The 16,316-nt window shown below is 33.0% G+C and overlaps 1 protein-coding gene across 2 annotated transcripts in view; it reads left to right on the forward strand.

Moving 5' to 3' along the window:
- The first annotated feature begins 1,222 nt into the window (after positions 1-1,222).
- Positions 1,223-16,316, forward strand: part of LOC147067042 (uncharacterized) — a 105,959-nt gene continuing 90,865 nt past the window's right edge. For both annotated transcript variants that reach the window (XR_015071445.1, XM_085953661.1), the window contains exons 1-2: positions 1,223-1,553; positions 12,485-12,547. Coding sequence is in view for 1 of the 2 variants with exons in the window: in XM_085953661.1 (XP_085809787.1) it covers positions 1,377-1,553; positions 12,485-12,547 (240 nt within the window). In the remaining variant the exon portion in view is untranslated. The remainder of the gene's footprint in view (positions 1,554-12,484; positions 12,548-16,316) is intronic.

The raw sequence follows: 16,316 nt of genomic DNA on the forward strand, positions 1-16,316 counted from the left end.
AAATCGCGATTAAAAAATGGGAGGGTGGGAATAGGAGGGTGAAAATTTGGGTTTATAGGTATTGTTTGATGTCAAATAAAAAAAAAATACAAAAAAAAAATTGTCAAAAAAATAAAAGAAAACTTTTTTCTGGATAGAGATACCCCAATCACCTAGCGGTATGAAATATACTTTACGACCTATTCTTATACCTAAAAAATATACATAAAAAAATTCATAAAAATCGGTCGAGCCGTTTCGGAGGAGTGCGACCACAAACACCATGTCACGAGATTTATATATATATAGAGATATATAGAGATGTTCTGGGATACAAATGGCTGTAAGTAGGTAATACAGAATAGCATTAAACTCTACTGACACCAAAGATGATCAATGGCTAACATTATGATTTACTTTATAATGATCAGTGATGTCCCTAGGCAAAATGCCGTGTCCAGGCAGCACCTAAATGGCGCCCTATATTTTTTTCATTATTTCCGTGCTGAGATATTATACAGTATTTTTTATCATCCTTTCATGACTGCAATAGCTAATAAATGACGAAAAAATTGCAGTCCTATTAAAGCTTTTATGTTAATTAATAGGTACATTTTGTTTCCAACCAACAAACTGAATTTTTTAATGGAAAGATATTCTCGTTATTACTAAGTTTAGTTACGTAGCTACTTCTATATAATATATCAAATGATACTCCTCGATTTGCTGCCCTTAAAGTAACTGCCGCCCCCAAGCAACGTTCAATCTGCCTATCCCCACAGCACGACACTGATAATGATATTGTTACCTATAAATCAATAATGAATAATTTATTTACATTATTAATAATAAGTTTTGACATAATTTAATCAAAGTTATTTATTATTCAACTGGCATCGAATTAAATTGAATAATTTATTAGAACTTTACTAGGTAGGTTTATACTAGAAAGTGAAAGTAGGTAAATATGACAATAATTTTAACAGTTACATAAGTATTTTTATCCAACTGTGAATTATCAAATAATTATTGATCGAAGTATTTTTACATAATATATTATTTTTAATAATGATATTTTAGGAAAAATCTAGCAAAAGGCACAATACGGTAAAATTAATAATTTATCAAGTACTTTTGACGTCATTCATATAGTAAGTTGCCATAACGAAAAATAATAAAACACATGACTTTATTGTCAATGGTCAAATTGAATGTTGTCAAATTTGGCAGCTCTGTGCTCTGTGCACAAAAACATGGTGGATTGTTTTGCCAACAAGGCAGTGTCATGTCAAAATAGTCTGAATGTTTATAAAATTTCGCCGATCTATAGCATTGAAGATATGTTTATAACTTAACGGCTCTTGAAACGTGCCAAATTATTAATACTACAATTCAAAATGTCGTGGTTGAACTTAAATCAAAGTATTGCTAGTATCAAAGGTCAAATTACCAATTTTGCAAATGAAGTCCTTTCTGATGGTATTGTGGTAGACACCGACCCATTTACTGAGTTGACGGCTGCTAATCGAAGAATAAATGAGCTACAAAACTTGTGTGCTAGTCAGGATGTCGAGGTAACCAATTCCCAACACTTCCATCACTAAATCATGCCATCTATGTCATATTATAAATAACCTAATATCCGAACTGTCATTTAAGTTAGGTTAGGAATTTGTAATTTTATATGATCTCACTAATACTAATCGGTGTCACGAACGATGACAATTAACCTATTTTTTATGGAATTATGATACAATGAAGCTAGATTTCATTGGTGCGATTATTTACCTGCTATATAATTTTCTGACAACATAACTGTGAATATAATAATATTACATGAGTATTGATTAGGTGTGTGACAGTTTATAGGATTCCATGCGATACCTACGATTGTAGAAAACTGATTTATATTTTGTTAGAAATCTCTATTTTTATATTTCAGATAATTTAATAATAATATTCTTCCAGAAGGTCTTAAATATTCATCATTATCGTGGAGAGTTTTCTAAAAATTTAAACAATCAAGACTATTGTTATTTACCGTATCTAGCTACTTTATTGGTTTTGTTTCGTTTAGGAAAACAAATAGTTAAGTACATTGATTATAAATTTGTATAAAATCAAAAATGTGGCAAGCAGTAAAGTCAGAATCCAGATCAGAAAAGAGAAAAGAATATTAATAATAATTTAAAACATATAAATTAACATCTTTATAACAATATACAGTGGAACCCCGATCTACCGTTCTCGCTTAAATCGTTTTCCCGCACGGATCGTTCATTTTTGAAAGTCCCACCAAACACCCATAAGAACAATGTTAAATAATCCCGCATTCACCGTTCCCTGATTTATCGTTTTCCTCGATCTATCGTCTAAATATTATAGTCCCGTCACAAATATTATCCCGATTGACCGTTTTTGTTGAATATTTTTCATTTCGCTTTCGTAGAATTATTTATGATACATACTATTACAGACCTTTCAGTCACGTCGCTTTGTTTGCACAGTTCGGACGACGCTCAGGCTTGCCTCGCATCTCGTATTACAAATTTTTATAAGTCGCAACCAAAATGTCCCCCATGAAGAAAACTAAAACTCTAGCTGATAAACTGAAAATAATTCAAGACGTCGAAAGACGGAGAAAACGATTTTTTTTCAAATTTCTTTTTTGGATATCCCGCATTTATCTTTTTTTCTAGGATCCCTTGAAAATCGTAGAATCGGGGTTTCAATGTAGATACATTGGTATTATTATTAAAATGCATACATACTAGTGTAAGAGAGAACAGAGAAGAGAAAAAGACATACAATTTGAATTGCGATCAGGGTCGATTATACAAAATGTGGGAAAGGACGTGTTTAAAGGAAGTAGGTGAGTTATTAACTGGATGAGCGGTGGAGAAATAATCATAATTATTACAAGGGCATCAAATAAAAGAGTTCCGAATGAAATTAGAATCTTTTCTGCTGACATGATAGAAAACTTGATGGATAGAGAATGGAAACTCACCCTTTGGAGTAGGTTTGGCGAATCTAAACAATTTATAATTTTGATAATAAAATACCGGTCTGATAAAAAACATCGACTTTCTAAGATGTTACATTTCTGTTACATGAACCATAACAGTACGTTCTATATTAACATGCTTTTTAAATCAATTTTATACTCTTTCGAGACGGCTTATATAATATGTAACATACTGTAGATTCCATACGACAGAAGTGAACTTTCAGAACTGAACTTGGTCTGAACTAGAGATCCGAAGAATAAAATGTAGAAATTTTAATGTTTTGTTGATGTATGCATGAACATTCATCTTATCCATTATAACACCCAGGTCACATCGTCATTAACCATGAAATTTATAAATACACAACAACATTATTTTATTTCCAAGGCGAGTCTAAAAGCGGTTTCACAAGAAGGTTATGTGTATCCGATACTGATATAATCAGGGAACTCAGAAATAATGGGAACTGAAATACATAACGGGTGTGGAGTAACAGGCAACCAATCTCGAGTGTGAAAGAATATGGGATACTTAAATGTTTCATTCTGACAACTGCTGTCAGTTTATGCACTGACGCTCATTCAATATTGGTGTATTTTAAGGGTGCAACACACTATTGCACGTGTATAATGTGTGGTTTGTTTTTGTAGGAATTTGTATAATTTCAAATTCATCCAATTTATTAATTGCATACCTACGTGATTGTATGTGCAAACACATAATATTGTCAAAATAAGCTTTATATATTTAAATTTATACGATTGGATAGTGTATAAATTAATTCGACTTTAATTTGACATTGCATGCATCTCATACTGTCGTATCAAAACTAACATCTGAATATAAAATTTAGCTATAAATACATGTGGAAGGATACTTCCTCAACAGTTTTATGTACGAAGCCGAAAGCTACACACTAACTATTATTTTTAAGATGAATAATCACATAAAACACCAAGAAATGCGTACGTAGGTTATCTAAACTTAGCAATAGTAGATAATACTGCCCTGCTAAGTAAGTGTTAAGGCCGTACATCCGTTGAGGCACGGTCCAAAAAGATCGTTGCTAGGCGATGCGCGGATTGCGGGTCGCGGGTGCAAATGACGCCTGTCAAACGAAATATTATTTGTCATATAAATCCAACATACGTCCATTTTATGTTCTGTTTATTGTTCTATTAGTAACAATAATAATATATTCATTGACATGTTTTCTTTTTAAAGTAAATGGGTAACGTTTTTAGTCATCTTTACACGATTTAAGAATTAATTGACCCGTCGCCATCACGAAGCAAAGTGACGTGTTTCTAGCTCGACGTTCTCCCACTGAATGAGTTGAAAATTATTTGCCGTTTCACTGATGCGTCACCTTAATGGTTTTAGTGAAATGAGAAACCAAGTTTTAAACTACCTTTTCTCTTATATTATCTAAACTTATTGAATTGTTTTGAAATAATCTCTAAATAGACAGTGTATATTTAGAGATTATGCCAAGACAATCCAATAATTTTACACAATATAAGAGAAAATGTAGTTTAAAAATTGGGTTCTCATTTCACTAAAACAAAAAACCTGTCTTTTTACTTAGCAGGGCGGAATTCTTCCTTCTTCCACGGCGCTACCTCCCGGGGTGGGATTTGGCCTCCTCCACAACCGCTCTCTACTCACACCGCCCCTCGCCACACTTCTCCAGTTACCGGGTCTACCTATATGAAGCCAGTCCACTTCTACCGCGTCAGCCCATCTCCTTCTTGGACGGCCTCTGGGTCTCTTCCGTTGGGGAAGCCACTTCGTCATGATCCTTGGCGCTCTAACTTCAGGCATTCTCTCCACATGTCCCGCCCATCATAGTCTTTGAGACTTGCAGTATCTTATTATTGTTTGCTGTTCAATCAGCTCTTCCAACTCGTGGTTCATTTTTATTCTGTAGTTCCCATTTTCCAACGTGGGTCCAAAGATTTTTCGGAGTATTTTGCGCTCGAAGACAGCTAATTTATTTTCCTCGTTTTGAGTTAAGCACCAAGTCTCACAGCCATAAGTAACCACTGGCCTTATAATTGTCTTATATATTAGAAGTTTACTTCTTCGGCCTAGAATTTTCGACCCCACCAGTCGCTTGCAGGCATGCCAGCATTTATTCCCCGAGATAAGGCGGATTTTTATCTCCTCTGCTGTCTTATTTTGGGTATTTAGGCTGGATCCGAGATACGTGAACTTGTCCACCCCTTCATATGCATGCTGTCCTATGTCTATATTCTGCAGCGGTACCTGATAGCAGGGCGGAATAGAAGAAGATAAATAATGAATTTGTGACAAATAAAACCACATGTCCAGCCAATTCGAAAACAAACTGCCTTCGTAAGTCCTAATACGGAATGTAAATCTCGTTCTATGTAGGGTTCAAATTCTTTGGGTGTAACTCATTTAATTATCTGTTAACTCAAACTATTCTAAAATTCTGACGGAGGTGCTCTAATCATATCTTATCGTAATGTAATTTCTTATGAAACGCAATGTGGCCAATACACATTTACTATAGTTTTATTAAGACAATAATTGTCTTCAGTATTGCAGTGAGTAAGGGTGTCAGATTGAGTTAAATAAACAGATGAAGTGTTACTATACAAAAATGTTGCTGTTAAATTTAAGCTAATTCTGAGACTCGTAAATGCTGAGCTTTCAACCGACATTTATTCGTCATACTGCTCTACCATCTAGTCGGCACAAATGGCATATTAAAAGTTATCTCGTTTTCAATCTACCTGTGCTCCGAGTTTGGAGTAGGTAATAGTTGTATGAAAAAGATTATGAATTACGCGAGGTTTGAAACAATATACCTACCTACTAGACAGGTAAACTATTGACATTCATTTGATAGCGGGCAACCGAAAAGTCTACAACACTACGTATTTCGTCAGATGCCGGTTGTGCTCACTCTATAAACTCAACCGATGACAGTGAGATTTTTGAATTCTGGTTCTTTTTGATGGCATTTTTAAGTAAAACAAATGGCAGTTAATAATATTATAATCACACGTTATGCAAAATACATTGCTTGACATTGCATTACTGATTGTTAATGGTTTTATACCCATTTACAACATTTATGAAAAGTACCAGACAGATCTATGCAATTAATAAAAGAAATGTTTTATATTGTAATTAATTATCTCACTCAAAAAAGCGAGTAAGGGGTGGGTTTCTTTGGTGGGTGACGAGCTCAAGTACAAATGATGACGGAAGACTCTTTGGTACTCCTCCAAATTTTCTAATAACGGTCATTGAGATTGATTATGAATAGAATTTTTGTATAAAAACTTCTGAATCTTTCTTATTTCTCCAAAGTGTGGCACTAGTGTTAATTATGATTACAAATCTATAATTTCATACCATTTTAAAATATTGTTAATTTTTGATATTGCAACTCCATTACTTATGGCATATATTAGATTTTGCAAACTTTTGTATTTTAATTATGTTTCCACTGGTAGTAATATATTATTCTGACTACCATAATAATTGTGAATCATCCGTATCAAAGGATTATACTTCTTTAAAATATTCCAAACTATTTCAAATGCAAAACGTAAAATTAAAATATCTTTAATTACATAAATTCAATTTTTTTACAGTTTTTGATACAGGTTGACGATTGTTACCACCGATTTGAACAGCTATAAATAAAGTGTAACTTATTCAAAGCAATATAAATATTAATTTTATTATCAACACACAGCCGAAAATCATAATTACTATGATAAACTCTATTTTAATCTGCTAATCTTAATTTAATATCATAGATGGATTTTGGTTATCTATGATGGATGATAAATTTCTATAATCTATGAATTTCAATATCCATAATCTATATTGTTATGGTATCATAATAAACATAAGTATTCTATCCCCAATACTATCTAAAATTTCAGTGATTGAAATCTCAAAGTATGCATAGGCAATTAAAGTTAAAAATAATAATAAAAATTATTATATTATATAAAGTAATAATATCAACATATCCCCTCTAGTGGTTAATGTCTTAAGTTGTTTATTATGTTGTCTAGTATTTCGCTCAAAAGATGTCACTAGACTACCTATTTAGGCAATGTTGAATTTTGTAGATTTGAACCAATTTTCCATACCCAATCAAAATCGTGCCTTTAGTTTTCAACAAGAATGCACTTATTAATTGCTGTCAGCACCTTTTAATGTCGATAAATAAGAGTTCTTCATAATGTACACTTAAATTTTTCTCACAAATGGCCGTCGTGGTCCAATCTGTAAGTCACTAGTTTCTCATTCAGGAATTTTTGAATTTGATTCCTAGTGAGGTTACAATACATTGATGTGATTTTTTCAAAGCCTGGGTCTTTTTGCAATTCTTTCACTACACTACTGTCACATTATTCATGGCCTGTTATATTAACAATCAATTTATAAAATACGGTTAACTAATTATCTAAATATATAGGTATGAACAACTTGTTACATTTTTTTTGTCAATTAATATCAATCTGCCCATTTTTTAAAACTATACATTACAAATCGTTTAAAATGATCGTCTCCATAATATTACACAAAATTATACATTTTATTTCACAGATGGACTACAGAATCTTCTGTTGCTTGCCCAATTCATGTGTCAGCTTCTTGACTGTGATCAATTATTTCCTGGAAGTTTTCTGTAACAGCCCCAGACTATAGAATAGCTAGGCAATAGCATGCTACCTAAACAGACTCCTTATCAGCAAACATAGCTTAACACCGAAGTTAACTCAGCTGTGTTGCTAATGGACAGTTATTGGACAACCGCTAAAGCTCTGGCCCATGTTGGATTTGTAAGCACAGCAGATCCTACCAGCATGATGTTATCAGATTGATTTATCAATATATTAATATTATAGAAGTATAGTTGTCAAATTGTATTGTGGAATCTGACCGTCTCAATAAAGATTCCTAGTACAATCATCATTTCCTAAAAATATTTGATGACGCCCACTAGAAGAAAAAAACTATTCAATGTAATATGTTTTCTTTCATTTCAAAGTCTTTGGACTACAACTGGAGGGAGTCATATAATCTTTTCAATGAATTAGTCTGATTGAATTTGTAATCGGAGAAAAATTATTATTCTACACATTGCTACATTGAAACATGATGGCTTCAAAATATAAACTATTTTTATACCTCTCATCTTTGGTCAACTGTGTAATTATGTCTCATTATTGTGCACATATGTCTATTTTTTATATATTCAAATAATGATGGTTCGGTGTATTTCGCTACCTATGTAATTTAACGATATCTGTCCTTTACAAGCCACTTTCATTTTATAATCTGTATGCTTTGGTTCTGGTACAAGTCGAACATCTTTTAGAGTATATAATATAATATATGCAGATATATATATATTTAAGCTCACGATGGTTTATAATGTTGTGGGGTCCCGAGTTCGAATCCCGGGTACTGGCAAATTCACATGCTTTTTTTCAATATGTGTTTAGACCTAATAGATTGAGCAAATCCATTCCTCGTACAAAAAAATATCTTAATACAACCTCCATTCCGTGGTTTTCTTAAGATTGAACATGATAGAAATATGTATAGGTATATTATGTATTTATCCATCTGTAGATTCCATCTTTATATAGAAGCGTTTCTTAAACATCTTTGTTTCATTTTCATCGAATATCTTATAAACTATTGGTCGGTGAGACAACAATAGCTGCCTACCGATACGTGTGTGAAACATTTTATTCGACACTGTATCGTTAGCTCTCAATACCTACGTGGTATCTAATACATGATTGTATTTCGGTTTTACTTATCGACTTTTATAAATACATTTCCATCACGTTTTCGAGTGCTGTGTACACATTGTGTCTCCCTCATATAAATATTCGATAAAATTCGTCACTTTCCATAGATCTACACAACAATATGTTATTATAGTTACTGATAAGCGACATAATCGAGATAAATGGTTAAAATATGTATAATTCACACCAACGGTGTAACCAAAGGGGACTTAAATGTCCAAGTACTCTATGCATATAACACAGCCATGCAATATGACATTATCAAATTGAAGGATGAATATTATTAAATAAATAATGCATGCTGCATTCATACAATCTTGTGTACAATTCGATACCTCAGTTCAATAGGGGAACAACTCAAAAAACCTTGTTCCAAGATAATGGCGTTTGAATTTTTTTGCAGAAATTCTCATTTTAATTTTAAAGCCATGATTTTGACGAAAGTGAATGATTTTTATATTTAGTTTAGTGTAATTCAGCAATACACAATGAAATTGTACAGTTTAATAAGGAATTAACCAATAAATTTCAGTATAAAACGGAATTACTGATAATCTCAGAAAGCGTTATTCGATTTTATGACACATTGAAGAAATTTTTGACTCTTTTTTTTTTGCTGAATTATAAAGAGAAGACCTTTCTCCATCGAATGGCATTATTAACTCAAAACCTCTAAATTTTGAGTTGTTCCCCTATTGAACTGATGTATCGAATTGATTGAATAAGTAATAACTTGATTTAATTAAAACAAATATAATATATATATATATATATATACCTATTAGGTTTTGCTTGCCATTTACTTTCAATCGCTCTGTAAAAAAATATGATATTTTATTATGATATAATGATACAAACACACAGATAAAAATGGTGGTTAAAACTCAGTGGCGAAGGGCGGAGGTAGGCTGTGGAAATCCGACATAAATAGTGCACACTAAACTTTGTCAGTCATATTTTATTTGTTTTCGTTTGCAGGTTGGTTAGTTTTTAAAATTCAATTAAATCTTGCGTAAACCGAGCCATAATAGATGAAAGAATATTTTTTTTATTTAGGTATTATGGTTTGGTTTATGCATAAAATGAATTTAAAAAAAAATAACTAACACTATGTGCGATGTGTACTCTTAATTCCATGAAAATAAGTATGTGTGACTGACAAAGCGTGCACTATTTTTGTCAGATTTCCACAGCTTACCTGAACTATTATGGTCCGACTTAGACAGGGTTTAATTGAATTAAAAACAACCAACACCATCTGCGATTTGTATTAGTTCAATGAAAACAATTAATAAGTATGGCTGACAAACTTTAGTATGCACTATTTATGTCGGATGTCCACAGCCCACCTTCACCCTTCGCCACTGAAAGCTACAGAGATAATACAATGCAAAAAAATGTATATACTGACGGTGTGACCTTTATATTGTGGCGCTGACACTGGACATACATATGCAGAAAATCCACTACCTACTAGTTTTGAGATATTTGAGAAAATAGAAGATTGGATAAATAAAAAATCACAGTAAACTGCCAGCTTTCAAAAGTTATCGTAAATAATGGAATGAATTTCTTGCTAATGATGTACAGTTTATTCGAAATTTACATTTCATTAATGAGTTATATAGTAATTTATGGGGTTGGATCATTATTGCTTAAATGTGTTTTTGGAATTTAAAATGTAAAAAGAATCCAATGAGAATTGGATCTTTTATGAATTTCTATTATGATTGGAAACATGCGTGAAAGATCCAATCCATAACCTACGTTTTGTTGTATGTAGTACCTACCTAACAACAGAAATTCTCGATCATTTTTTTTAATATTATGTGAAAATTTTGTTTTGTTGTTATCCAACAATTTTTTTAACAAAATATTTTTAAATAAAACAATTATTAAAATACAAAAAATCAGTGTGTGTCATTGGAATCAAGACCAATTATCACTGAACTCTTTTCGCAAAATGTGAAATTGATAACTTTACGGGCTTGTTCTTTTTTGCATATACGTATATGAGATATCCTCAATCGGATTATAGAATAAATTTAAAAAAGATCCAATGAGCTTTGGATCTTTCTGCATATATACGTCCACATCATCATTACAACTTTCTATGAAACTAAATATTCCCCATTGATCTCATGTACTGACATATCTTTACATGTATAAAGTGCTTTCACGTATTGGCCACAATATAGTTTCACTATAATTTCAATAATTTGGCTATAAACTAGAAAATAAATGATCATATACTTGACTAAAATAATTAGTTGACAATTTTTTTTTTAAACCGTTTGAAGAAAAGTTCCCAAATGCAATGCCTTGTATGGAGAATGAGCCTAAATAACATAAATATATAAGTGAAGCTAACAAAATCGTCAATGTGACTAATGAATATATCCAAAAGTCCAGGGCTTCGAACTGGAACTACTGAACCGAAAACCGGAAAACCGTTTTTGTCGGAATGAAAACCCGAACCGAATCGAATAAAAATATCAGTTTTTTCGGTTTGGTGCATCCTCAAACACGCGCGTTAACGATTACAATTACGCCGCTAGTCGACGCTAGTCATTGACAGAAACACCAATTCGACAAGCATAATACATTTATGGATATATTTCATTTTAAATAGTAATAGTGTCAAATTCAAGGAGCAAAGAAACCATCCACGATCATGTGACGCATCTTGACATAATTTTCATAATTTATAATACCTATAGTATTTTTAAAATACGTGGCTACGACCGTGCGGTGCACCATTGGTTTTAGAGCACGGCGCCGGATTATCATACAAGTAGAATATAACTTTTTAATACAAATAAAAACATTTAAAAATTAATCACTCGGAGCTGAACCGAAAACCGTTATTTTTTTCGGAATAAAAACCGTAACCGGACCGATTTCTTTACTGTATCCCGAACGAAAACCGAAACGAAACAAAATAACGATTTGAAGCCCTGATATTAAACTACAAGTCATTTCGATATGAATATATGTTTTTCTTTAATTAACAATTACACCATCCCATAATCGTCCTGGAATCGATAACAAATATTGTAATACAAATCTTAATATTATGAATCAGTCTAAGCACCTACACTCCAAACTCTATGAGGCTCTATTAGGCGCTTTTTTCAGACATGGGCGGCTGTACCCCTCACAGCTGAACTTATTACAACGTTTTTATTAGGTCGTATTCTTATTTGTCCGGTGGTCGTTTATCCGGTACAAATCTTGCAATCGATTTACTTCGATTTACTTACTTCCCGACTAGCTAGTCATTTTAAACTTTTATAATATATCAGAACACGATGCCAATGCATTTTTAATACTTTTAGCCCTCTTTAAGTAGAATTGAATTCATTTTCAGTTAATTCTGTTTTGTATGAAAAATCATTTCGGAAGAAATCCGTAATCTAATCCACTATTATTGGTTGCTATGGGTCTGGGGTCCTAGCAACCAAATTATTAATATATATGTGCGTTACTATGGAAATCAATATGGAATGTCAATATGACATTTCAGTATTATTTCTGTCAAGTACATTTTTTTTTTGATCGTTTAAGCTAGTCAAGTTAAGTTTATATGATCCAACAGAAAATTTAAAAACGTTTTAGGTATATAAAAAGTTCTTTTTATATTGTAATTATTTTTATTTGTTTCTTTCCTCACAGATCACTACATTACGCAGACAGAATGCAGAGTTCCAACAGAAAATAAGCTCTGCAGTATCGAAGGTAAGATGTTAATTTATTATTGTTAAAATTAAAGTCTTTTGACTCGAAAGATATTTATTACAAAAACTTTAATAAATTATTACACACGATAAGAGATTTTCTTACTATTTTATGTATATATAGAAAACGTACATACTGCTATTGTGTTATGCTTCTTATTTTATTATAGATGGCGTAGTTAAATTTATAGTATGTAATACATAATTCCAAAATATTAAAAAAAGTGGAATTGGTACTATAAATTTTGTGTTTTATTTTAATTAATACAGTGCATTTTTCACCATGAATTAATGTGACCAAAACAGAAAAAATCATGATCTACCTATCTACTTGCTATTTATTTTTAAACATTGGCTAGCATGATTATGCATAACTTTACTCACCTTCTAGGAATTGCAATCTTTATCTCTATCTGTAAAAATAAATATGAGAACTTTCATTTTTTCGATATTTTTTAAACAAAATCGATAATACAAAATTCATACAGCAATTTTCACATTTTCTTAAAAATTATTGAATTGGGAAATTAGAGGGATAATTTTCAGGGGTTAAAGTATATGCTAAAATATATCGTGTTCTAAAATGCGCTCAACATTTTTTTATCATTAGTTTATATTTAGAATTTACCATTTTTTTTAAATCTTCTTGTTTATGGAAAATGCTCGTTCGTAATATAATAATAATAATAATAGAGTGGACGATGTTCGTTTGACGCCGATACTACTTGTGAATAACATTATTTTTCAGTGACAGTGAAGTATTGTCAATGCTAAATTATCTATAATTTATGGTTTCCCCTTTTTACGACGTCTTCCGACATATTGTTTCGAAGGTAAGTCCACGGCCACACGACCGACAAGCTACAAGAGTATTAGCTATCGTTACTGTTTCCTCGTTGATAATGGCGGCGTGGATGATAGCGCGGTCAACCAACCCTGGCTCCGCTCGGCTTCTCTGGGAACCGGTGCCATACCGGGCCCTTCCTTCCTACACAGCTAGCTACTGCAAACCACTCCGCCTAAGAAAACTACACGCTCACGCATTAATCTCCATCTATAACCTATATAACACAAATAATCGATCGCATAACATTTTTAAATTGTTTAAAATGTCATATTTTATATTACTCTTTGCTTAAAATTAAATAAATTCAGTTTAATGTTGCCAATTTAGATGGGATTTTTAATCGTCATCGGAATTGTTGTTTGAATGAGAGTGTATCGTGGTAAACCGGCGCACCCGGCGCGCCTTGCCCCGCGAGATAAGGGTCTCTCTTATCGCGCACAACTTTGTATTTTTGTAGTGAGTGCATGGGGGCTACGAAGCACCACGCGCTTTGTCGAATCTGGTGGCCTGTCCAATCGCCGGGCCACATAATTATGCATTTTTTAATCATTTTGCTTCAATTTTATTATAATATCTTCGAACGTTTTTGAAAATCGTTTTGCCTTTCAGCTATGCTTAATCGTCGTTATCATTTGTGGAGCAACAACCCGAGGTTGGCCCTACGTCCCCATTTCGATATATCCTCTTCCAATTCAAAGTAACGATCCATGCCATCCAATCATGTAGTACTTATTCACGTCAAAAACCTTCCGGGCTTGTCGATCCAAACCTTACCGGGGATCCGACACAGTTTACAAAATTGGATTTTTTATCCAACTGGAGATTCTAGTCGGATGCATTTGGAATCAAATAAGACCTGCGTCGACTCGCTGCAACTGTAGTACTGTGTATCTGAGCTTTTACTCGGAAAACTTTGATGCACTAAATTATGTTGGTTCACCTAAATTCCTCGTAGACTTCGTAGTTCTGCGGCATCATGGGCTGATTTAATTCTCCTCGCTATTACCTTCTCGCACCACCAAAATATAAGTATGTACATATTATGTTTAACAATATAATTTAGGTAACTACCTATACCTAATAGCAATTGACAGAACTTTATATAATTATTTATTTTGTCATATTTTGAAATCCTATAAATTTAATTTAATTTATTTATATTTAACACCCTTCTATAATATTAATGAAAAAATTATCTGCGAAAAGCTGTTGTCAACTCTCGTGCCCTCGTAGTCCGCAAGGTGCGGGCTTTTCATCCGGGGACTCCGGGTTCGACCGGTGGGTGTTTGTTACTTTTTTGATCTCACTTATATTACTTATTACACTATTAGCATTGGACCTCATCGCGTGATGTAGTGTCGCTAAGAATATTATAATGTATATAAGTATATGAAATTAAATATTTTAATTTATATAAAATACAATCCAATTATATGTATATTAATGTTATGTCTATTTATTCGTGGTTTCTTAAAAAAAAAAGATTATAGATAGTGTATGTAGGTAGGTCCTTAATGTTTATTATTTTTGCTTAAAATCATTATATATTTTTTAATGGTGGGGTTGTTCGTAGCTCATGGCCTCCACAAGGGAGGGGTTGGTAGGGCTCTAGCTTGGGGGCCCGGTTTCAAGGAGGGCCCTGCGTGGCGGTTCGACAAGATAAATGAGTTTAATGCACATTCCAAATTTGCTGTAATAGTAAGAAAAGGTGACTGCGGCGCTATTTTTCTTCAGGGATATTAATGTTTTCAAATATGAGGCTGTGCAATGCAATTTTTGATTGTTTGGTATTGATGTGTGTGTGTCGAAAACTCCATAATACAAGTAGATAGATGTATTAAATTAATTAATTTAAATAATTAATTAAATTAATTTTACCTCGAACACTATTTGGAAAACACAACTGTTGAGTGTCACACTACCTTTAACCTGAGCGATAGGTAGGGGGGCCATAAAAGATTCTGGCCTGGGGCCCGCTTCAGGACGTGGGGGCCATGTCGTAGCTTATGTAGTTCAGTTTAATGTCACGTGTAGCCAGTTTCTCTGTCAGTATTAAGCGTATTTGTGCAATCTTGCATTTCTCCATTTTAATATAAGTAAATGATAATTGTATTATTATAGCAATTATCTATGGCCCGCTGATTTTATACTTAGTCCTTTCCGTGTAGCGATAACGCTTCTATTAATGGCGGCAAAACAAACCGGAAATTGTGGTAAACCGGAATTTGACTTTTTGAAACCCGCGTTACAGAATTACTTCAAGATTACTAATTATTTTACCCACTGAAGTAACGTGAGAGAATTGTTGATATCAACGAATTGTTATCGTTCTAATATTGTTTAGTTTCGCGTTTTACGACTAATGCATGCTGTAGTTTCCGTCATATTAGCTGTAAGTACGCGCTCCTTGTTATCGTTTAACAATACACCAACGACTAGCTAGATTACAATGCCTTCTCGGGTATCATTTATCAAGTAATACATTTCTTTATTAAAACAGCCATGCATGACAAATAATAATTATTTTTTTATATTATTAGAGCAAATTTGTGATGTGTGTGTTTATCTCACTTATCTGGCCGGGACCCCAGTCTTTTTTTGCCCCAGGTATTTACAAAAATGTTTACACCAATCATATCGCCCATCATCGGACTATTCCATCCATGGCCCCCACAAGGGGGGGCTGACAGGGCTGTAGCCTAGGGGCCCGGGCTCAGGAAGGGAAGGGCCCGGCGTGACGAGTCGACCGATAAATGAGATAAACACAGACCACAAATTTGCTCTAATAGTAAAAAAAGTCGCCTGCAGCGCTATTTTAGTTCAATAATTATTAATAATTTAATGATTGTACGATGCAATTTTTAACTGTGTGGCGATACTCGACAACTCCATAATTCAAATGGATGTACATATTAAAAATACA

This window comes from Rhyacophila brunnea, unplaced genomic scaffold, assembly GCF_057557595.1.
Source record: "Rhyacophila brunnea isolate RB1 unplaced genomic scaffold, BYU_Rbru_1.0 scaffold_4, whole genome shotgun sequence".
Taxonomy (NCBI): domain Eukaryota; kingdom Metazoa; phylum Arthropoda; class Insecta; order Trichoptera; family Rhyacophilidae; genus Rhyacophila; species Rhyacophila brunnea.